Source organism: Ambystoma mexicanum, chromosome 6p (genome assembly GCF_040938575.1).
Source record: "Ambystoma mexicanum isolate Mex_15411 chromosome 6p, UKY_AmexF1_1, whole genome shotgun sequence".
Classification (NCBI taxonomy): Eukaryota; Metazoa; Chordata; class Amphibia; order Caudata; family Ambystomatidae; genus Ambystoma; species Ambystoma mexicanum.
In genome coordinates, this window is record NC_090935.1 from 867,710,535 (window position 1) to 867,736,228 (window position 25,694).

The 25,694-nt window shown below is 44.3% G+C and overlaps 1 protein-coding gene across 1 annotated transcript in view; it reads left to right on the forward strand.

Moving 5' to 3' along the window:
- Positions 1-478: 478 nt before the first annotated feature.
- The window catches only part of MAN2A1 (mannosidase alpha class 2A member 1), a 1,346,034-nt gene continuing 1,320,818 nt past the window's right edge, over positions 479-25,694 (forward strand). Inside the window, exon 1 of the mRNA XM_069625484.1 lies at positions 479-1,082. Within this exon, the coding sequence (XP_069481585.1) occupies positions 945-1,082 (138 nt within the window). The 5' untranslated portion in view covers positions 479-944. The remainder of the gene's footprint in view (positions 1,083-25,694) is intronic.

Consider the following 25,694-nt stretch of genomic DNA (forward strand, 5'->3'; position numbering starts at 1 on the left):
GCATGTTACATACATAATCATACACAACAAAAGCAGGGCAGGGTATGTAACTAAGAGATGCACAAAAATAGGCATGGAGATATATAAGGAACACATAGAAGGTACGGGCAAAAAAGAAAATACTATTCTGGTACTTAGAAGTACAGCATGACTGGCAAGAGATATATACATATAGTAGTCGGATATAGTGTCTCTATGCGGACATGGCATGAGGGATTTGCAACGGTGTGTCTTTGGAGAGAGCCATCGTTTGTTATCTTTCCTGAATTTGTAGATTGGAAATGGCAAACGCACTAATTCTGGTCTATTGCCCATTGTATTTTGGGGAGCTCGGCGGCGTCCTCTTGCGGTGGCAGCGGAAGTTGCCTGCCTATCAGCTGGCGCGTGAGAGATGCGCGGGCGGCGCGTGCCCCGGCAGTCGACGGAGAGTGGTGGACGCGCTGCGTGAGCGCGCGAAGCGCCGCTTCCGAATGGCCGGGGCCAGTGTGGAACCCGCCACGCTTTGGCAGCTGTGGCTATAATGTCTCACGCGGTCCGAGCTGGAGGCTGCGGCTTGGTTCCCCCCGCTGGAATGTCCCAGCCGCGGCCTCCGCAGTGCCCTCTAAAGCACCACCGGCATTCGCAGTACCGCTCGTTAGCCCCCCGCCCCCTCCCCACAGCTCTGACGGGTCCCAGCCAAGCTTCCCTCAAACTCCTCCCCGGTGTGTGTGTGTGTGTGTGTCCTGCGCAAGGTGCCGCCCACTCCCTTTCGGAACTCCGGGGGTCCTGTGTGGCAGGCGCTACTGGTCGTGCGCCACTTTTGGGATTGTTTTCTTTTAATACAGGGCTCGAGCAAGTAAACTTGCAACGCCTTTCCCGGGTCCAGGTCAGCCGGACGGAGGAGCGACCAGCACTTGATTTCGCCACCAGGAAGCAGAGCCTGAGGAGCAGGCACGGCCCGCGGCATGAAGCTGAGCCGGCAAGTGACGGTGCTGGGCAGCGCGGTTTTCTGCGTGGTTGTCTTTTCCCTCTACCTGATGCTGGATCACAGCCAATTTGACCAGCCCAAGAGTCCCCGACAGGAGGGCAGCGGCTTCCCCAAGGTGAGGCGGGGATAGTTTCAACTGTGGTAGGGGCTCCTGTCCCTAGGGAAACTCTAACGGGCGTTGGTTGACGAGTTGCCTAGTCCTTGACAGCTGGGCAACCTCTGTCCAGGGCACTACTTCCTGACTGGGGAAGCTTCCTTGGACGGGGGCAGTCCTCCACGCCACATTCTGCCCCCTCCCCAGCTCCTGTACCATTCGCCGGTTCCTGACAAAGTTTCTTTTTTGCTGAGCTCTTAAAACGTCTGTGGTAGCAACTGGTGTGTGGGAGGAAGCGACCGCTGGGAGGCGCCAGAGTGCAGCACCCTGCCGGGAAACCGCCTGCGCGCACCTGGAGCGGCTCAGGACAATGTGACACCCAGCGGGGGGCGTGCCCGGCCACCACTGGAGCCTCTGATGTGCCCGCGGGCAGGGGTGGCATCCGGCAGAACAAGCTTTGTGGGACGGCTTTTTTTTTCTCTTTTTTTCACAGTGCACGTTTTTGGGTGTGGGCCATGAAGGGTGGTTGTTTACATCTATGTACTAATTGTATCTAAACATACAGTTGCCAGAGTGTATACGACTGCACTAAACCATGCTTAGGAAATGGTTTCTCATCCGTGTCTCAGTGGGCGCACAGTCTATTAAAAAAGCAGAGTCGCGAAGGATCGGGTTTACAAATCATTAACTGCTGCGTTATGTAGTATAAACCACAAATAATGTGATATTTTAAGACTCGCAATTAAACCTATTAATAACGCCCACTGCAGGAACACACGCTATGTCGGCCACTTTGTGCTCTGGCGTTTTTTTGAACAGCTACGAGTACATCTGACATAATCGTAACTCTTGGTTAAAATGAGATACATGAATGGCAATGAGAGTGTCGTAGTCCTTAAAACCCCACGCAATTTAATTTAAAGTTGGATAATGCCCAATTTCTGTTCCACATAGCGGCACTGCAGCCCTGTCTGCTGTACGAATGGATTGGATGGTAGTGGAACTGCACATTCCAGATGTTATTGCTATGGCGGGGGAGTATGGCTTAACTTGGTGTCTGCTCACCATAAAATTGTCCATGGCCCAACTGCATTGTGTGAATGAGTTAGATTATACATTACGGCCATCATTTGTGCACGAATGTGGGTTCCTGGGCCAGATATGGGGGAAAGATGGCGTCTCATATTCGAGTTTGTGTTTGGTGGGATTTATAACGTGCATATACATAACGGATGATGCAGCAAATGCTGGCTTCATATGAGCGGATAATCTATCTTGCCTTGAGCCCCCTCCAGTGTACGAACCTAGCCCTACCCCCTAACAGACCCGCCAGAGCAATTGGAGGCCACGCTCGGTATACATCCCAGTAACATAACATGCATCATACCAATTTAATATTTCGAAGATCTCTGGCCTGTACCAACCGTTCTTTGCCATACCTCTAAGAAGTTGATAGTGACATTTCCAAATGTAAAATAAGATCAAGAGGCCAGCACACCGGTCCTTGCCTCATCCACATTGTGAAGTACTTTTGGAATAGTTGTATATGGAGTCCGTTTAGTGACTTACCGAGCAGGGGCAGTGGGCAGCTTGCCCCTCCCTCCCCACGCCCCAGATGCTCCTTTGAGAGCCAGACCGGGGTGGGACATCACTCCCGTTTGGCAAATCAATGGGAGTGGGAGAGCAAACGGGAGAGGAGTCCTTCTGCCAGGACAACGTGCCAAAGAGCTCTGGGCATCAGAGGGGCTCTCATGTTGCTCTGTCTCAGAGCATTGTAACGTTAGCCATTAGGCACTGATGGGAGGGAGGGGGTACAATTGGCTGGTACTTTTGTCCCTTTAGAAATGGGAATGGGAGAGTGATCAGAAGTGAGATGGGGACATAATGCTGCATGCTCTTTATGAAATAATGACTATGGTTTTAAAACCCGAAGGGGGTTTGTTAGGCTCGCATTCATCTCCATGATGCTATTGTGACTCTGAATGCAGGATGGGGAGAATAAAACTAAAGCCATATTGCTCAACATATTTCTATGACTATATAGTGTATAGATAGTTAAGTTTATTATGTAATGTGGTTTGCTTCCAAGGCATTGCTATAAATAAAGTATTATTTAAGCACAAGCAAAACCTTTCTAAATATCAATATCAACTAAACTTGGGAAGAAGTGCTCAGTTGCTTAAATTGTACACATCTTGGTTTCATCATTTAACCAAAGTGTTTGATCCTGGGCAAATCATTGAATCGCACTGCGTTTTATCTGACGCACTGTAAGTGATTCACTTCATAGCTTATGTTAATAGATCATGCAGTTATTTTTTTTAAAAAGCCTAATGATTATAGAGTTGCTCCATATATAATAATAGTGCAATTTAGGTATTTTGCACCACAAAGTTATTTTGCCACTTGGCTTACTTATGGCAACTTATTCTAAAGTCACTTGCATGGTGCCTCCAAGTATCAGACTGATGATGTTCCTTGCAAAGCCCTTTTCTGTGAAGTCATTTCTGTTGGTGCAATCCATATGCAAATTAGGAGGTTTGCATGTCACCTGGACATAGCTCTAATCATCTGTAATGATTATGCAGTTTGATTTTTTTGTTGTGTTAAAATGCCATCTGACACTAATGTTACCAAAAAATTAGATTGGGGCAGAGTTGGCTGTTTGAGGGAGTGAATGAGACCATATGGAATTGTGCGCACTGAATTTGGGGGTGGGGGAAGTAGCAGGACTCGTTTCATGGCTCACTCCCCCATCCCCCACTCTTGGAATGCTGGATACTTCTGAGTCCATTGGATCCTGTTGGCACGAATACTGCAATTGGAAAATCATAACTCCCTGCCCACTGCAGTGAAATATGAAAGTTCTATTTCACTGCAGTGACATCACACACCGACCATGCAGCGGCACGTGGAACCAATGTCCCTCAGGCCCCTCCTCACGCCACCCCTGTATATCTTTACAAGTCCTCCCGTGCCCTAGCTTAGACAGGACCACACCTTTCTTTACAAAACTCCAAATGGGCTGACTTACACCCATATAAAACGTACAATTGTATGTGGGTGACTATCAACTAAGGGGAAATATTCCACTTCAGGGTTCTTCGAAAGTTCATAAGGAACTCCAGCTTCGCTCTCCTTAAACTGGATGTGACTCTTAACCCCCTGGTGGGATTATAGTTGCCCATGTCAAATTGTATGTTTAGGGTCCCAGTATTGTATACGACACCTGTCAACGAATGCCTTAACATGCCCAAGTAAGGTTTTTCTACAATTCCAGATTAGCTGGGAAGTAACGGGACACTTTAAAATAGGTGGGGGTGTGGGAATTAGTAGTGGTATATTCTTATTAAGCATGCACCCTAACCGGCGATCAGTATTTCCTGTGATGCTCTTGACAGTCGCAGCTCTGCCCGCTGAAGCGCCTTGCCTTGAGGCGTCCCAATCATCGGAGTGTGCCCTATATTCTTGGTCTCCAACTATGTCTTTTGATTTTGATCCCGATAACTTGTTTGTGTCTGCCCTGTTCCTTCCTACTTCTGTCATTTTTATTGGGATGTGCATTTTAAATTGCAGAAGGTTTTGCAGATAAATGGTATGGATTGTATTTGTGATAAACTGTCCCACAATGTGTATGTCTGCAGTAATGCAAGATTGTGTTGAAACGCAGCATGTTTGATGTCTAATGTGTATGGCGTTTACACACTCCTACTGCGAAACATTTTTTGTAAAATTCTGCTGGAAACAGCTGCACATGGTAGTTGCATATCTTTGAATCAAGTACTGTAATCTCCTATTGTAATTATACTGGACAACCTCCTTCAATTGAAGGCATGGACGCCCACCATTAATGCATCTGTTAGCCCTCTTTGCACAGCGAGAATGTACTCTAGTTTCCTCCTTGGTGCAGCCCTAAATGTTTGAATTTTTCCAGCCATTAAGATATGTTGCTTCTATACTAGGCCCCAGCCCTGTATTTAATCATTCAAGTGTGTGGTGTTCCTTTTTTCCATTGTCACGCGCTAGCATACATCCTGTTGGCACATAAGCTGCCAAACGGCCACGTGTCTTCAGTCACCGGTCACTATTGTTTAAACAACGAGAATCCTTTGTGGTGTTTTTTCACGGCTGGTTTGGAAAACATTTTGAACACGGGCAACTTTTTTGTTGCCCACTACCAGTTTTGTAGGTAACAGGGTGAAGTGTGTTTCGCCCAGAAAAACAAACACATGCAAAACGTCAATGGGTCAGTTCTGTGCCTTGGCACAGCAGGGAAGATAGTGAGCCATTGACTCTTCGGTTTTGGGAATTGCCTGATACAGAAACCAGGGACAATGCAGACTTTACAGACAGTAGTCAAAATGAGGACTGACTGACTATTCATGGTAGTTAAGTATATTCACTGGAGTTGGGTACAGTGAAGTCGGGGAGGGGGAATAATGAGGGAGTAAGATAGCTCCACCTGGTTTAGGAGATGGAGCTTTCGAGCGTATTTGAAGTTGCTTGTAGTAACATTTTTTCAATATGGGGATAATGGTACAGGAAGTAGATGAAGGAGCAAGTAGTGGAAACAAGAGGAAGTTCATAGTGGCCAGAGAGATTGAGGAGTGTACTGGAGTGTAGGATGCACAGCAGAGAGGGATGGGAGATGGTGGCAGTCAGGTGGAGGCTTCAAACTCATGAAGGGATTTGAAAACGGATAGTAGGAATTTAAAGGGGGACATTTTCTTTTTCTTCATGAAAAGCCATCTGGTATGGAGGAAGTGTTTGAAGTTGGGAGAGTGGGGAAGATTGCTGAGGGCACTGGTGGTGAAGTCGCCTGCTTTTGTCAAGCGGGGGAAGGAGTAGAGGGAGGAGGCTGGCACACTACTCGAGGTGGCTGAAGACCTAGATCAGTATGAGGGTCTTGGTGGCGTTGTGAGCAAGGATTGGATTTTCTTGTTCTAAAGCAGGTCAATCCCGGCTGCAGTTGAGGTGAAGTAATAGCGGTGAAACTCAAGGCCACTATAAAAAAAAATACCAAGTGAATGCATGCCTAGCAGAGAGGGAGAGAAAAACATGTGGAAGCAGGAGGGCAGAGGAGGCCGGAAGGTAGATTTACTTCATTCTTGGAGGAGTGGAGCATGAGGCAATAAAGATCCATCTTGTGGCGGATGGCAGAGACCAGCAGGTGTGAGAGTCGAGAGGTCAGGAATAAAAAGAGGGGAGGATAAGATGTGATTCATTCACAAGGTTAGGAAAGTTAGGGACGAAGGACAGTGTCTTAAGCAACCCCAACAGAGAGTTAGGTTAGATCAGTTGTGCCTGTGTTCCACGAGAATGGAGAAGGAACCATGAGAAAGGTAGGAGGACACCCATTTTTTATCTGTGTCCTAGATTCCGAGCTCTGCAAGTGTCCACATGAAACAGGAGTGGTCTACTGTCTCAAAATCAGCATGGACATCCAGTTGTATTGAGGACAATTTTCAAAGGTAATACAGTTAGAGATGTGGGTGAGGGCTGGTGCCATAGCCAGGGCTATGAAATCCAGATTGGAGAGGGGCCCGGAGGCCATTGATGTCCAGGTAGATCATATTAAAAACAAGTTGTTTGATGATTTTAGAACAGTGAGGGGTGTGGTACGGGCTGATAGATGGCAGCATTATTGGGGAGCTTGAGTTGTTTGGTGGGAGGGAGTTTGGGGTGATGGTTGAAGTTCCCCCTACCTGGTGGGGTATGCCATTGGTGCCGTGTTTCTTATTGTTTATCGGGAAACTAATAAGGAAGGTGAGGGACCGGATCACAAAGCACTGAAGCTGCATCCACATTGCAATTGATAAAGCAACCTTAGTGCATCATGTTATTGCTTCAACTCGCTCAGAGGATGACAGAAGGGCAGTGATTGAATCAGTGCATCACAGGAACACACACTTTGCAGACAATATATGCGTGCGTGTAGAACATCCTTTGATTGATATCTGTCAAAGAGCCACATCAAAGGGCTAAATGATTCCAGTTATGGAACATACCATGACGCCATATATGGACAGACAGCCAACAATTAACCATACATTGGAGTAATATTGGAATATCAATAGGGAACACACGTTTGGACTCGTGTTCATTTCTAATTTTCGCAAGATGATTTAAAAATTTACGTTTTTTACACATGAAACACATTCAACAAAACATTTCAATACTTCGAATAAACGTAGTTTTGCAACATGCATCAAGCTTTGCTGTTTTTATAAGTCTATACACTTTGTTTTCCAACATAAACCACTTTATCCTCCCATTGCTTGTTAGACCTTGGTTAGACTACGTTTCCCAGCAAGCATCATTTTTTTTTCTCTCAACGACTCCTGTGCTTTGAATTGAGTACTGGACTTCCCATCCATGCATTCAGTGTTCATATCTGTGCAATCTGTTAGCTTTGCCTTGATGACTGTGTCTCTGCATGCTTCAACTGTCTTTTAAAACGTGTCACACTTGGACTGGGTTATTGGGTTCTGCACCCGTGTATAATTCAAATGTTCAAATCTGTGTTGTGTGAACGTTTGCTGGTATTGAACTGCGTGTCCCAACTTGTATCATGTCGCGCTGTCGGTGCTTACCAGAATTGATTTGGAGTACTGGACTTGGTGAGGTTTTGAAATCTCTCTGCAATATACAGGTTTCATGTCCCAACAAGCGTTGGTTCTTGCTGACAATCTTTGTTAGTCACAACCATCGGGATGCGCGACAGGGCTACTGGACTTAGTTCACCCAATGGCATCCCTGCTTTACTCTGTATGTTTGCGTCCGACCAATGTCACAGTCTTTCACTCTGTCCTCATACCTTCTCGCCTGCCTTCCTTGTTTAATTATGAACTTCGTTGCTTTCTCCTTCTTCTGCTGTGCTCCCGCCATGTCATAAAGTAGGCCTTAACACGGATGATAAGCGAGAGGCCCATGGTAATGATGCATGGATGGCACCAATCCAAGTAAGGATGTAACATGAAGCTTTATTGTCCTTTAGTCCTTGGCACATCCAGGGTTAACAAAGGTAGGATAGATAAGTTGACATGACGTGACAGACCCTGGTTACCCCACACCCTTCCAGCCAGCTCCTTCTCTCGGCTGACTAAACCGTCCCTTTGGGAACCTTAAGGAAACCTACCTTCGCCAAGGCCTAGAACCCCTGACGTACCACCACCAGCACAACACCCAAGACTACATTTGTTATTTAAAAATGCTTGCAAGCAAGGGTTTGTTTGTACTGAGGATGTTTTTGTCTTTTTTACCGATTTCCTCAGTAGTTCCACAGGCATGTGGCAGCAGGATGTGAAGGAGCCTAAGGGCCTTGTGCGTTCATGCTTTGGGGAGTTGGGCCTCCCAACGGACTGGTAAGGATTTACTTTGGCTTGTGTTCCTTCGATTATGTTGGAGAAGGCAGCAGCTATATCTCGCACCAATGTGGCTGTTTGGGGCAAGATCTTTTGAGTTTCAGCAGGTTTGGCCAGTACTTGGCAATTCGAATGTGGGGATGCAACTTTATTTTTCTACCAGATCGTCTTCTGATGGCCCCTGAAGTGAATTTTATAGGCCTGTATGTCCACTAAATCAAATTCTCTCTACACGTCCCCGCACCCCCTGGTTCTTTTTGTGTTTTGAGTATGTTTATAATTGTGCACCAGGACACAAGACGTCTGAAACCACTTAACTGCTGAGCTTTAATCAAGTCTATGCAAAAAGGATGAGAATACTCATCCTTGGCACTTAAGGGGTTAAAGGATAATGAATCATTTTATAGTGAACTAAGTTTAATAATTTGCATCTCAAGTGGAAGTTTGATTTGTGGTATGCTATGTAGGGCTAGGCAAAATTGTTACATTTCATTCCGCCATCCGTGGAAGCGAAATCTGTCCCATGTTGTTCCGCTACACCCCAATCCCTCATTATGCCACTGCCGCATATCGAAAAGAGTGGCAGGAAGTTTCGAATGCTGCTGCGTGACACACAGCGCAAATCGGAAAGAGTGGCACAAAGTTTCTTGTGCCACTGTGTGAACATTGTACGAAACAAAAATGGCACAAAGTTTCTCATGCCGCTGCACAGATATCAAAACCTGTGTAAAATTTCTCGTATCGAAGCCCAAAACTCGTATGAGTCGAGAAAAGACCCGCACAAAGTTTCTGTTCTCGCATCGCGAACCTAGCACAAATCAAAACCCTGCGCAAAGTTTCTCATGGGCACTGCACGAAATTAGCACGGCTCAAAAAAAACCAGTGCAAAGTTTCTCGTCTCACTACACGAAACCAACATGGAAATGAAACACCACGCTCCGCATGACACAGTATGGAATTTCAGTGGCAGTGGAACTGTAATGCTGATTTTGCGAAACTGGTGGAAGCTGATTCCAGTGCGAATTCCACACTTCGCAGGTGGAAAGCTCTTCCACCCCTAATGCTATGCACTCGCTCCTTGTTCAGCTCCAATCTAGTAGATGTGTTTTTTAAATCTGTGTATTTCGTTATGTCTGTTGGCTTGAATAGATAGGAACAGGCTTTTTGGGCCATGCTGGAGCATTCTGTGAAAGAGGATGGGTCTCATGAAATGCTGTTGGTTGTAAGGGAACAAGGTTGCGGTAGAACCTTCAGCTTGCTGATAGATCTGTGACCCTTAAACCCATAACTACAGTGTCAAAGGTGTAATATCGGCAGCTGTAGAACCGAGATGGTCGTCGCTGGCCAACTAAAGGAATATTGTGAAGCCCACACAATCCTCCACAAAGACAGTGTGGTTTCACACCCTCCAAGGATATGGAAACACCAATTGAGAGGACAAAAACTATGTCAACCGCCCAGCCATGTATTAAAACTCTCCATTAATTCTGATCCTCTGGACCACAAGACTTCTTTTTTTTTTTTTTGTATGTCCACGACTGGATGGCTGACAGTTTCCCATGCCTAATTCAAAGCAGAACTTATATGGGGATTTGCGAGGTTGCTCTTGAATAGATGATATCAGTCCATCGGTGGTTCAAAGTCAGGGTGACGCATCTGAACTCCACCCCCCCCCCCCAACATTTTCACTTCCTGCAATGCCCGAATCTCTACCTGTGGTCTTTCAATGCATCCATGAGGCATTTAGCAGATGTCCTGGATAACCTTGTCCCCTTTTAAACTTTACACAGATGACTTGCCAATCTGATCCAGCACCAAGAGGCTAAATGTAAGCAAGACAACATCTCGGGGCGCTTTCTTTCAAATCCACGACTGATGACTGACAGTTTCCCATGCCTAATTCAGAGAAGAACGGAAATCTGTGGTTTCTCTAGCTTCGAACATCTGCCTTTTGTCTGGTCTTTCACCCTGAGAACCTCTATCCAAGACAAACAGTCAGACTGCTGGTGGCCATCTTAGATTGGGAACCTTCCGTATGCCCCCAAGAGAATCCAGTAATCGGGAGCAATTTTACAGGCTCTGCAGAATCTTGACAATCCTGGTATTTATGCACATGGCCTGATTTACAAACGCATTTTTGGAAAAATATCGTTGAAAATCACTTAATATTATAAATATTTAGAAAAAAAAAGTTTGGGGGGTGTCCCCCGCATGTTCCATGCAATAATGTCACCACAAAAAACGACCATTTTTCGGCGATATTTTTGCATGGCGAGATTTTTGTGGTGACATTATTACATGGAACCGCTTCAAGAAGGATTTTGAAACACTTTTACTCTGCTCGTCCTACCCCAAGAATTGCACGCTGCCTAAAAGCTCATCCATTCTCTGACTGGTCATGAACCTGATCCACCGGTCTTGCTTTGATGTGCTCAGACTGAGCTTTCATAATCTCAGATCTCTGTCAAATTGAGGGATTATCTACAACATGCCTCAATGTTTTCACCTGCCACTAGCCCTTGGATTGTGAAAATCGCCATTTAGCGAGCAAGAAATTATGTGCATGTGGACAACTAAGATGGGAAGTGACCTTTTTATGGGTGGCTAGTAGCTTGCAAGTTTAAATATGGACCCTAGATCTCCAGGAGTCCCAGAACTCCCAAAACATTACTGCACTTGATTTGGTTGGATCCACAGAAAAACGGCATTGCATTCCACCTTTCGCCTCGATACTGAGTCTCCAATGGTGGCACTTCACCGAAGCACATCCTTTTGCTAAGTAATTGGGAGCTTTGAAGCTTGTGGGCATTTTTTGTTGCCCCAGCCCTCAAATCCATGAAAATCTCTCAACTCCATAAGGGCGATGGAGGAAGAATCATTTTACATAATTGCTGTCTGGTAATCGGCCCCTTTTCTGTGTGCTCTGAAACGGTTCCCTCTGCACGTAGCGATGTACAACGCTCCTTCATAAATATCTAAATGGTTGTGTTTGCTGAACTGCAGCCATTTGGGTAAACCTTAGGTCTATTATATTGTCCATTTTGAGTGGATTTGATGTATGCATTGTCTATAAAGAGGTGGTACTCCCCTGACACCATTCATTTCTTATGAGGCCAGGACCGCTGTGAGGTATTGTCAGTTTTGTAGGAAATGTGTGCAGTATCTCGCTGGTTAGTATACCAGGAAAATGATGAGGGTCATGTTGACACTGAGGGCATGTTTTACCAGTAACTACTTGAAGGATTTGGATGCTTTTTCCAAGCATTTACAAGAATATGGCAATAGCCGTGGTAGTGCACTGCCTGGTGTGCCTAGTTTTTTCCATACCACAATTTAGATTTCCCAAGAGCACATGGTGCCCAGAACTGCGGGTTAGCTATGGTTGACCCAGGTTTCCGTGACCCTTCAGAGTATGCTAGTTTATATTCCCTGCATTTTTATGGGATGATCTGGCGTTCATCACACCAAAAGTGGCTTGTTTATTTTTGTATATGCTTTATTTATTCTTGTCCCGTGTAAGGAATTAGGTTGTCTGAGGGGGCGGTTGTATGGCTGTAGGTCTCGAAACATCTGCATCTACTTTAAGGGATTGAAGATCTCTATAACCTCTCTGCCCGGTTGCTTGTTTACTTTCCAAAGTCTTAAATTCTGTACCTTGGCAAGATTCTCAGCAGCTGCGAGAACTAGCTTGCATTTCCACATTCTTAAGGTAGTCCAATACATGCTGTGGATTATATGCAGCAGTGTGTAAGAGTTTTCAGTGTCTTTGTATCCCGACGGGATTTACAAAATGTTGTGACCCATTGTTGATCAGTCAATTGAGCATCCAAGCTCCGGTTTGGTGGTTTGTTCTTTTTTCCTTTATCTTGTTTCTGTTTGTTGTTGTGGGCTCTCCTTATAGTTCATTGTATGTATTGGATTCTTTACTTGAATTTTCCTAATGTATTCATGACTTCGTTCACTTGTGGTTCTGCAGCTTTGTGTGGAGTTACTTCTCTTGGTTTTATGGGAACTGCATTGTACTTCTTTTTGCTCTTGTTTGATACTGTGATGTATTTAAACTGTTGTAAATACAAATCTATATATACAATTGAACCAATTTGATATTACTGCAATGTAACCTTTGCTCTGATGGCTAGTAATTTTTCTATATACAAATATATGTATTCGGTCGTATTCTTTCACTCTAACTCTCTTCTCCCTCCCTCTCCTCCCCCTTTCATTCACTTTCCTCCCTCCAACCTTCCTATCTCTCTTCAAGCTCGTAATTTAGGCATTCTCTTTGACTCCTCTCTCTCCTTCTCCCAACACATCTCCCTCACCTGTCGCTTTCACCTCTTCAACATTCGCAAAATCCATCCCTCTCTCACTTTCCACGCTATCAAACTCTTAATCTCCTGCCTCTTCTACTGCTCTTCCTTACTCTTTGGACTTCCTACTTCTCACCTTGCCCCTCTTAAATCCATCTACCACTCTGCTGTTCGCACCCTCTCTCTCCTTACCTCCCGTGACTCCATCTCTACCTCTCTCTCCTACCTTGGCTGGCTTCCTTTTCACTCCCAACTTAAATTTCAATTTCTCTGCCTTGTCTTCAAATCTCTCCATGGTCTTGCCCCCCTTTATATCTCCTCCCTTCTCTCCTTCTACTCCCCTTCCCGTTCCCTTCGACCCGCTGACCATTTCCTTCTCACTGCACCCTTACCCCCCTGTGCCTCCTCCCGTTTTCGCTCCTTCCAACTCCTAGCACCTCTACACTGGAACTCCCTTCCTCTTGCTATCTGTTTTTCCTTCACTTCATTCCGCGCTTCCCTTAAATCTCTCCTTCTCCATTTTCTTCCTTGAAACCCGTTCCCCCCTCTGCTTCCCCCCCTCCTCACTCTTTTCCCCTGACTTTCTCCTCTCCCCTCTCCTGCCTCCCCTCCTCCACCCTCCCCTTTCCTCCTACTCTTCTCCTCCACTCCCTCCATCCTGTCCAATCTCCCTTTCCCTCCCTATCCCCTTCAGTTAATTGCTCTTATTGTTTTGTTGTTTGATTCATATTGTAATTGCTTCAACTGTTATATTGTTTGTTTTATGTTGTTCCATGTACAGCGCTTTGGCGTAAGGCACTTTATAAATCAAATACAAAAAAACCTTAGTTAAGAGAGAGTTGAGGTGATCAGATTTAATGCAACAAAACCCCTGAAATTATTTAGCAATCTCATTTCAAGCAAGTCCACCTTAACAATACGTCCCCTGTTGCACACGACAGGGGACGTATGGTTAAGGTGGACTTGCTTGACGACCTCAGTGGTGACCTCACTAATTACATCATACATGACATCACCAATGAGATCAATGTTTACATCAAATGTGAGATTTCTGAATAAATAAGTTAGAATATTTGTGTTGAATGTTTGATACTTATTTTATTACACTTAACAATAACATGTCGTGGAACAGCACACCGATAAAAAAGTAGGATATGATTACGTGTGGAGCATTCATTTGTATTACTTATGAACTTTAAAATAAAAATATGTAGCGTTATACAAATGGTTTGAATTTCATGTATTAGTAAACATTTACAATACTTAATTGCAGAGAAAGGTAATAGTCGATGTTCACATTCCAATTTACATTTCTTCCTGTAAATAACATTACGTGAACACATTCTTTTCAAAATGACAAGCTTTATTAAAAAAAAAAAATCGCATACTAAAAGTACATGCCAATGTGTGCATTCTGATCATATCTAAGAATTCAAAGTTTGGTTGATATGCAAAAAAAAACGGTTCCATATGCTACATAATTGCATACCTTGTGTTACATTTAAAGAAACCAGTGCAGAATAGATTGTACTGTGTATGTATGAAATGTACATAATCCAAATGTTATGTTAAACAGTTGTCACATTTCAAAATGTAATGAAACAAGTGACATCCGTGATGTCGTGCATGATGTAATTCATGACGCCATCAGTGATGTCATGTATGATGTCACCAGTGATGCCATCTGTGATTTGTGGGCATACTCTGCCCAACAGGGATTGCATATTTAAGGTGGACTTACTTGAAATGCGATTGCTGAATTTCAGGGGTTTTGTTGCATTCAATCTGATCATCTTAACTCTCTCTTAACCAGGGTTTTTTTTCACAGAATTTCTAAGGTTTTGTTATGCATTTTTCACATTAAATCTCATCACCCTAAATCTCTCCTAACTTGTTTTTTTTTCTTCCACTAAATTTCAATGCTTTTGTTATACTATAGTTTCTCCAGGGATCACTAGCCATGACCATTGTCCATGGCCTTAGGCCATCGGCAGTGTACATGTTGCTCCAATAGATTCCTTGGGGGCAACTAGCCGTGACTTCCATCACAGAGACCCACCACCCCCTGCCTAGGAGATGTGATCACTGCAGGTGTTAAATAGCTTTTTTTTTCATTTTTTTTTTCACTCCCCATTCCTGTGGGATTTCTCCAATATGCCCCCCATAAAGCACCAAACTACAGCTACTGCGGCATTGGGCCACCCATTCCCGCAGGATTCCTCCATATTCCCCCAATAACGCTTGAAAATCCACTTAAGTGCCCCCTCCTCTTTCCAGGCCCCCCCACTCCCCCCAATCCATCATTGGTTGGTTCGTGTGATGCATTTCCTTGTCCAAGGTGGACTTGATTGAAATGTGAGTGCTCAATTTCTGAAGTCTTGTTGAGGTCAATCTGATCACCTTTAAAGTTCCCTTAACAAATGGTTTTTCACTGAATTTCAAGGGTTTGGCTATGCTTTAGTTTCCTCAGGGCCCACTAGGCATGCACTTCTGCCACGGTACGTTTTGTTCCAACAATTTTCTTTTGGGCCCAGTAACCATGACCTTCAGGCATGGCTGAAATTATTTTCTTGAGGTCTCACGAGCTATGGCCTTTGGCCGTGGTCTCTGTATATGTTGCACCAATTACTTTCTTTTGGGCCCATTAGTCATGGCTACTGGCCATGTCACACCATTGATTTGTTACCAAACACCCATTTCCCCCTGCCCAGTAGATGTAGGTACTGCAGATGTTAAATCCTGTATATTTTTTTTTCTTATTTCCTTATGTCCACATTAATTTCACAGTAATCATTTCCAATAACTGAAATTCCTGTGGTGTGTCGCAGATTCCAGCGATAATGGGGAAACCTTGCTCAGAGTTAGTCTTCCACGTCCTTACAGGCACTCGTCATGTGTTGACCCCCCCCCTTTTGTTTTATTTTTTTTTCTCTTTCAGATCCCCTCACGCCACTCAATTGCTTTTTCCCCTCCCTAACCCTTTCCCATTACCCACTATCGCTCATTGCTTTGTGTGACGCACATTTTCTTTCTGAGTGCGTCTTTCGGTGTTGCCACTTTAATCTGGTGAGTTTCACACAGTCTTTCCCTGATAACATTTTCCTATAACTGGCTCCCCAACCCACTCCCAAATCCCTAACTTCACACGGTATCTTCATTCACACTCCCAACCTCTAGTATGATGTGATTGCTATTGCTATTTATATAGCGCCTACGGTCAGGCCACCTAAGTGCTGCCATGCAAAGCAATTGGTGTTCCCCTATGGATGACTACATAAACAGTGAGTTTTGAGTCTTTCTGATGTCAAACGTTATTAAACTCTGTAAGGTCGTGGGGGAGTTCATTCCAAGTTTGATGGCATCCCTTTTCCTCCTCCAAATAGCATTTTGAGTTTTTTCATTTGCGGGTTGAACAAAAAAGGGTGTCTTCATTTCTGAAAAGTCTCTCTGCTGCAAAGCACCAAGACCGATGTAAATGTTTTAAGGAGCAGGGGGCACCTCCTTCTCTGTTGAATATTTTAAACGCTGCTGGATAGATTTACGACAAACTAGTCAAGGAAAATATGACACTTTGTGCCCAAGTTGTTTCTCATTTGGTTAAAATCTGCCCAGTAGTTTTCACGCTAAGGCTATTCAAAGACTGCACTTTTTCCTCTATGGGAAAATGAATGGGCTGAAAACTGCAGTGTTTTCTTTTATAACTTTTGAATTTTATAACACATTGTTCCCAAAATGTGCAGTTTGAGGTGGGGGGGACCTTGACAAACGTTTTGTTAAAGTGTATTGCATCCAAATCCATCCAGCAAGTTATTAGCAATTGGGGGGGGGGCTCATTCCCTGTCGACTATTTTTAAAACTCTTGGATGGATTTGCCAAAGCCTGTCCCGGAAATCGAGTCAATGCTTCGTGCCCAATTGTTTTCTCATTTGGTCCAATTCCATCCAGCAGTTTTTTTTAATGCTCCCGCCAATGTGGCTTTTTCTCTTTTGGGAAAATGAATGGGAGTAGGTCGAAAACCGCATTTCTTTGCTGCCTCAATGCCCTTGGGCTGCTTGCGCGCTATATAAATAAATAAAAATTAATAACTTTTTTCATTTTTGAACAAATATTTAACAAAATGCCCAGTCTTTTGGGTGGGGGGGGGGAGAGAGCCCTGTGACAAGCCTTTTGTTTGGAAAATATCACCCAAATACATCCTACAAGTCAAAAGGTATTAGCAATTGAATTCGCATTTTCTACGGATCAACTTACTCACCTTAACTATTGGGCAGCAACCACGGATTTATAAAATATATATTGTTAAGGATTTTAAAGATGCATCACACTCCAGACCAGGACTCTTTTCACTGGTAAGGGATGTGGCGCACAATAAAACGCGTTCAAATTTATGAATTTGGATTTCAGCTTTGAGAAGGCAGCCAACCCGTCTCACACACCCCCCCCCCTTAACATACACCCTGTTTTGCAATGGACCATGAACCAGGCCGGTGTTTAATAATGAAATATTTATTTTTGATTATTAATAAAATCAAACCCATTCATTATATATAGGGCAGCAATCACCAGTTTGGTGATAATTACACAGTAAAATAATAGACTAAACTTAGTTTGACCCTTTTACATAAGATATACAATGCACAATTGAAAGAAAGCAAGATTACTTTTTGAGTAGTGCTTTTAAATGGCCCCACAGTAGAATTCCCCTGCAACACCCCCTCAAACCTCTGTTAACCAAATTTTGTGTGGGTGGAGGGGAGTAGCAAGGAGTGTGGTATACTATGCAAAAATAGGATTGAAAATCCGACCTACCACCCCTGAATGGGAGGCAAAAATCGGATTGAGCTCACCTGAAAAATTAGCAAAATGGCACTCTGTATTACTGAATGTTGATTTTTAGGTGTGCGGTTTAATGAATAAGGCAAGAATGTGTATGGCTGTATCAAAGAAGCATGAAGAAAACTGACAAGCTACAAGCCAATGTACTAAACAACGGGCATACAATGTAGAAAACCGACTTTGGAAGGAGAAACAGTGCAGCAAAAAAAACACGTGGCAGGATTGCAATTTCTTGACTTTTACAGGTTTAAAATAGCGGAAACGGCTTGGAAAATGAGCTTAACGGACAAAATCGGAATGCGGTTTTAATGCTAAGGTACAAAGGCACATAACAGGTATGATATGAAAGTGAAAGGGTGACCTTTTGATGGGTTACAGTATGGGATTCTTTAAAGGTAAGGAAACTCGGATTTCCTAATGAAAGCAGTTACACGGGCAGCGGAATCGGTCTTAAGAGGAAAATTACAATTTTACTGAGACTATATTTTAGTGGCTAGAAAAGAGGAACGCTGCCTGCGAAAAAGGTTAATTTGCAATTTTAACCCCTTCACGCCGTGGCTCTCTATGTGAATTAATTTATTCCAAATACTACTAAGGACTTATACAACAGACTGAACTGATTTGGAAAAATGGTGCTAACACATGGAGATTACTACGGATTTTCCTAAGGACAGGACACACAGAGGATGCTAACCATTTTTAAGAAGTTACTAGGACACTTATAGTATTTCTTTATAGGGTTGAACAAATGGCAAGGTAACCGATTACAGAATGCAGCCTTTTGATATTGGGGAGGGGTAATACTTACAAAAAGCACTTTAATTGGGCAGTTTGGACAACCAGCCGGGCCTTGGGACACGGGACAAAGATCTGGTCACTTGGGCAACAGTTGGGCTCTCCTCTAGGGACACAGCAGGGCAATCGGGGTCAGGTCACAGTAAAAAACGGGGTGCATCAGGTGGGCTCTCCCTGAATTATTGGGATTTTGTAGGGTTTTAATTCTGGATCAGTGTTTTTTGCCTGGGTAAGAGGTTTTGCTTGGTTCTGCTATCAGCTACCCCTGGCCTGACTCTGGAACCTTCCAAGGTGAATGTGGAATGTCTGGATCTCTGGATGTTGATTTATGAATGCTGGATTTTCTTGAATGTCTGTATGTCTCCACCTAATATAGACCGGATGACATCAGAGGATTTTTAGTATGTGGGCAGAACTAAGCTAGACATACCTCTAAATTGGATAGGTCAGCCTGTAACGGTCACTGCCTCCCTGTAAGCAGATTGGACTGAAGGAAGTGACTCCGTTTTAGTCTGTGTTTTTATGAGGTGCATTGTTATGCCATAGTTACTTTTACCAAAATCAGTTAGGACACTAAACCCCTATATTTTCAATTGTTATCCTCCTGAAAATTAGATGGGCAGACTCCATATTTTACAAGGAATATGCTGTTCCAAATCCCAAGTTGGTGCAATGCCGTTTAGTAATTCTGGCAATCTTTTGCCATTTCCATGGAATGCATTTCACCTATAATTGGACAATTGTCAACATATATACATATTATCACTGGGCATATTTTCATTGTTTCCCCAAAAATTACATTTTACTGGCGTTTGCGTCCACCACATGTTAGAATTTTATTGGTGCAAAAAATGACATTCAAAACGGTCATAATTTCACCTTACTGTTTCTTTAGATGACGGAAATAAATGTCATGATATGAACAGTCTTTTTCCAACCCCCCAGGCAAATGTTCTTCCCTGATCAGCTGGCACATGGGGTTGCTATGACTCCGCTTTGATCCTAGGCAGTTTGAAGCTGAGGAGAGGTGTCGGAGGATTTCACAATTTAGTGATGGGGCAGTCCATTGTCTCATGCTGCAGCAATGCCACCAAGTTTGACGAAGTCCCCACTTCCCATACCTCTAGGCCATTCATGTGGTAAAGGAACTTCCTTCCCCTTGGGGCTGGTAAATTTAGAACAGGTTTGGCAGCAATTTTAGGGCCTGACCATGATGTTGAATTTCTTTTTTTGTGGAAAAATACATTACACGGAGCACAATTTACTTATATTTTGGCAGCTTTTCTTCCCAACATGTATAGTTTTGTTTCAGGGCATGTTGCAATATTATTTCCATTGACTCTGAATTTCCTTGTATCTTTATTCTGAACATTTCCATAGCTCTGGTCAATTTCTAACACACAGGAATCTGTTGAAAAACAAGGGTTCTTTGAAACTGGCATAAGCAAAAAGAGAGAGAGCTTCTTGTGAGGAATTTTGCCAGTGTTATTTTGTTGCAAGAGTAAACGCTTGCCGTATGGCCTGAAACTAATTTCTCTGCTCTTTCACAGTTTTTACTTGAGACACATGCCATTCAGTGAGGAATGCCCTCCTTTGCTGGTGTACAACCTGAAGATAGATGGGCATGGGTGTGCCTTACTGGAACCAAGCTGTGTAATGTTGAAAAGATGGAAATGGCATTAGTGCAGTCATTTTGAGACCGAACATTTTCTCTTTCAGTTAGATGTCTTGAGCTTGCAGCATAGCAGTGCTGCACCAGGCTGCTTTTGAATTCTTCTTTTTGATGCACATGAGGAAAATAACTGCAGCTGTTCTTGGGGTGTCCTATGTTTCATCTCGCCCCATGTGTGCTTAGCAGAGCCAGCACAGCCATTCTTCTTGTAACTGCTGAAAATGCCGTTTGGTGGTATAGGGGAGGTCTGCTGGGATGGTAAATGTACCCCACGAGATAGATATATACTGATCTGTAGAGGGAGGGGGGCAAATATATATACTGATCTGTAGAGGGAGGGGGGCAAAGGGACTCAATGAGCCAGGCTTCTAGATTAGTGTTGTTCATGTTCTTTTAGCTTGAGTTCAAAGGCAGACAAAGTGTGAGTGAGCGTACCATATATTTCCAAGACTTCGATTTCTATTGAGTTGTTTTCAACACTAGCTTTCCACAGGGAGGATATTTTTGTTTAGTCACTACTTCTTGCCTCTTAATCATTCAAAATGTGCATTATTGATGGTGGGATTGTAGCATTCAGAAGGGGAGATTCCATCACTAGGAAACCGGTAGGAGAAGGCAGAATTTATTTATTTATTGTGCATTTGTAAGGTGCTTATAATTAAGACATTGTGTTTCAAAGCGCCCACAGGGCAGAGGGGACAAGGGAGCAAAACAAGACAATGGAATAAAGTAACCATCTTGAGCAAAAAGCAGTTAGTCCTATTGGGCTCTGTGAACATTTGCAGCGTGCAAGTGCAGAGAGAGAAAAGGGACAGGGCAGGGGAGTAAGTGCTAGGGGTTCCTCAGAGGGGGGGGGGGGAATACCAGAGAGCCAGGTGCAGGGCAGTGTCCTCTTGGTAGGAGAGTGGTCACTTGCAAGTACAATAAGGGCTGGCCTGTGAGACAACACAGGCCAGTGGGTGCTCAAGGCAAGTGCGTATTGGGGGGGTGGAGGCTGCAGGTGATTGGACACATAAGGGGCCAGGCCACCAATCTCAGCGACTGGGGGTTAGCACAGGAGGGAGAAGGACGAGGAAAGTCTTGAGGAGCTTGTGGAATTCGAGGAGATCGGGCTCAAGATGGAGAGGAGGTTGGAGGCTGTTCCAGAGGAAAGAGCCAGCCAAGGAAAAGGATCTGCCACCTGCTTTCTGCTTGGAGAAACGCTTGACAAGCAGAGAGTTGAGCCGGAAGATGGGAGACATCTGGAGGGAGAGTATTTGGTAAGAGCAAGTTGTAGATGGCGTGGTCCCATGTCCCAGACAGCCTTATGGATGATGCAGAGGGATTTGAATTTGATCTTTGCAGCAACCGGGACCCAGTGGAGAGATTTTAGGGCTGGAGAGATGCGATCCCTGGGCTTGAGGCCAAGGATTAGTCTTCCAGCCGTATTCTGGATACAGAATACATTCCTTTTCCATGATTGCCAAAGTTAGGCTAGCATCAAAGTTGTCACAAACCCAATAGTTAAGGTTTTGTAGCGTGTTGTCATAGTGGGAACTACCAACATATGATGGAAACCCCCCTTTCTCTTTGCACTAGACTTCCTAGCATTGAAATGATATGATTGTAGGCCTCTTTGAAATGACAGAGGGGCTTGACTGAACTGTGATGGGTCGATTGATGTGTATGTTGATGATGAGCTTTCCTACTGCAGGGTTCTCTGTGAGATGCAAAGTCTATGGCTCTTTGAATTGGTAGTGGGATTGAACGACTGCAAGCCGTCGTAAATGGTTGATGGGTGATTAAGAACGTCAGAACTAGTGCAGTGGTATGTGTTGGCTAACGGGGCCTCTGGGTTGACTTTGAGAGTGTCCTTGTGAGCTTTTTCCCCCCTCAATTTTATCGGTCCTTTGCTGTGGGTAGGAAGTGCTGTCATCTGCCAGGTAGAGCTTGTTACTTAATTACAATTACATAATTGTTGGCGGCCATGTGGATGGTGAGGGATGGGAGAAGGGGTGCTGCAGATGTTGAAGCCTGTAGGAGGACATGGGGACTTGAGATCGACTTGCTTGTTGCAGGAGTGTTCTTCTTTCGTGCTTTACACCTCTATTTTATGACTTGAACACTTAATTCCAATATAGTTTATTAGGTGGCCTAGTGTCGCGCGTTAGCTTGTTTACTACCCCCAAGCCAGTGAAGTAACCTGCTGTCCAAGGAGCTGTGAATATTGAACTCCCAGCGGGGGCTAGATTTCTTTCTAATACTTTCTTAGGAGAAGCTTTTATCTACCGAGTTAGCAGATTACTGTTCATCTCCATGTCTGCGCCCAGAGATAAAATCTGCTTTCACTACAAATTATAGAGGCCTCCATGCACATCTTTTCACATTGCATTACATGCTTACAACCTTCTCCTACTTTTTATACTCGTGGTGCAACCAGCTGTTTTGATCCATGCTTACCTAATGCACATGGGAGAGGAACCCAAAACAAGACATTGCACAGAAAATATTTCACTTCAGATGAGAAAAACGCAGCGCACCACCCCTTCAGGACAGTGCAATAAATGGACAGTCTCAGTATATAAAAATGATACTTTATTTACATAAGCATAGTTAAGCTCAGAATGTCTCATCTAATAACACAACTGGAAGGCTTCCAACTCCAACAATATACCCATTTGGGGCATGAACACATTTCACACTTTGAATACAATATACCCAACTTCAGTAATTCAAAACACCTTGTGTTATAAACATCGCATCTGCTGACAGCTACGCGTGGAAAACGATGAAAGGTTGCTTCCAAGACAGTTCAAAGCGTCTGAGTATACGTTCTCTGAGGCAAAGATCAATAAAACAGAAAAACAATGAATAAGGCACAAAGGAGGTACACCAGTCAAAATTGCATTGACGTTCAAATGCACCATCTTCTGTTTCTATGGATAAACACATACATGTATCTTAAACCAAGCGAACCATGAAACCTCCCTTTTCCCAGTTTCACCCCTGATCTAAATGAGTTGGGTGCATTTATAAGGTTTTTCTAGAAGTGTCTTTACTATGTAATTCCCCCCCCCCCTTTCTTACCTAACCTAATTGGGCTTCTTTGCCTCACACGCCAATGCTTGCCTCATGGTCCTCTTGCTTCTTGGTCCCCAAGTTTTTCTGAAAGCAAGCTCTGGGAAGTTGTCAACAATCTGCTCTGTACCGGTGTCTGGGTCTATGTGAAATCAATCCTCAAGCGGATGCTCAAAAGTTATACATATGCTGTATGGGTGGTTATCTAAGTCGAGGTCAAAGGATTGTCCCTCTTTGCGTGATCAGCTGATTGAGCTGCTGCAGGAACTGAAACTGTCCCGTTTCTCTGGCTTACCAAACCATGGAGTAGATTATAACTCTATAATACTCCTAGTTGCACATCAAACATAACTATATATTGAATATATGTATGTATATATTTTGCTGGCTGATACTATAACGCCATCACTATCCCCTTCTATGAGCTATAAGGTTAAATGACTGGATAAATGCTAGCTCAGAAACGCATCCTTCAGCGATGTCTTGTCTCATTAGAAAGCCTCCTCATTCTATATATTCTAGAAAAAAAGCAACTTGCCACTATATATTCCTACTGCTTTACTGTGAAGCTTATTAAAGCTTCTTGAGTGCTTCAAGGCACCCCTAAGCGCTGTAGCCTACAAGGACATCAAACAATTCTACAAGTCCTGTCTAAACTAGCAACATGTTAACTTCACATAATATTTCTAATACCACGCTAGAAATGATTTCGCTAGAAATGATTTGCTTACCCTTTCAGGATGCAGAATTCTGCCTAGGCCTCTAAAGCCAAAACTAATCTAATGGTCTATTATGAGCGAACAGGAGGCATAAATTCGGGGATTCCCTACCCCTCTAGACCCCCACGGGGCAGACTGGGCAAAATACTGCGTCAATAGAGCCCGCACACTCGGATGTTATAGGCCCACTATTTGGCAGATGGCACGTGTTCAGGTGGCAATAATTATTAATAATCAATTGCTCTCTTTTGTATTGGGGCTGCATTCTGGATTGCTCCATCTTCGAAGTGCTGTAATAACCTGTGTTATTACATTTTTAATGTTGCTTGATTTATTGCAGTTGGAAGAATTAAAGGCTAATTGGGGCCCCGTCACGGATTTCAACTCGCAAAATGAAGCATGCCTTCGTATCAAAGATCAGCACTGTACTTCTTATTTTTATTTTATTTGTGTTAAGATTTTCCACACAAAGAGATTAAAAGGCTCCACATAAACATATCAGTATATACATTATCAACAAATCCACCCAGGGTGCAGGTGAATCCTTAGAAATAAACATTGTGGTGTGGCCTGTCGGCGTAGCATGGAGACGTGCCCGAATACCCGTCGGCCATCCCAATAACTTGGCTGAGGAGGGCTCGGGCACTCTGGTAGGGCTAAGAGGCTTTTGGAATATGGAGTGGACCAACTGAGGGGGCTGCAGTTACTTTTTGAGGCCCCAAGTGCTGTGACAACACCTCATGGTGAGCCCGAGAGCGATACAGAAAACGGCACCTGGATCTGAGTGACGCTGTATGCTGGGTGTGGACCCGGGGACTGTAGGTGCTTGAGCAGAGGAGCGGCTACCTTCGATTGAGGTCCGGTGCGTCGGCTGCCCCCCTGTGGCCTGATGGGCTCCGTAGGTGGGGTGGGGGGGCCGAATCTAGGGAAAGGAAGCCCTGGTGGCTTAACGATTTAGTTCTCCATATGGGCTCTCTGGGCCCATATGGAGGGCACCATTAAGAACTCTTTTCAGGAGAACAATAATGGCGGGATGGACTGGAGGGAGGTGTGTGACGCTGCAAAGGCTGTTTTCCACAGGGAGCTCATCTCTGAAACTGGCATTCCTATGGGCACGGGAGGTGGTGCGATTGGTGGGGGAGGCGGCGGTGAGGGCACATGCAAGCAAACATTTTTACACTCCCTGTGGGAGCTACTGAAAGCCAGAGCAAAGCTGGAAGCGCATGTGACGGACAGATCTGCCCAGATGTTGCTCCAAGCCAAGCAATCGTACTACTGTAAGGGCAATAAGGCCAACCGCTTCCTGGCGACAAAACGGCGAGAGCAGCGCATTAGAAACTACATTGCACAGCTGCAGGCAGACTCTGGGGACCTAAGCAGGGAGGAGCGGCAAATGCTGGAGATTATGCAGGCCCAGTATAGGCAATTGGTACAGGTGGAGGGACTGGACCCCCATAAGAAGTACACCTTCTTACGCCAGGCGAATCTAACCAAGTTATCGGAGGAGGATAGGGCAGTATTGGAGTACCAGATTACAGCAGAGGAGGTGGGCCAGGCCATTGATTCCCTTCCACCCAACAAGACTCCGGGCCGAGACTGCTTAGGGAACAGTTTTTTTTATAAGAGCTTTAAGATCTGGTTGTTGGCACCTCTTGTGAGATTGTTCAACGAGATCAGGGAAAAGAGCCAGGTTTCCAGGGATATGGGCATTTCTACCACCACACTGCTGTTTAAGCCCCATAAGGACCCGGTGGATTGCAACCGCTACCGCCCAATATCATTGTTGAATAATGATGCAAAGATTTATGCAAAGGTATTGGCTCGACGGCTGGCACGGATCCTCCCCAAAATTATCCATTCTGATCAGGCGGGGTTCATAG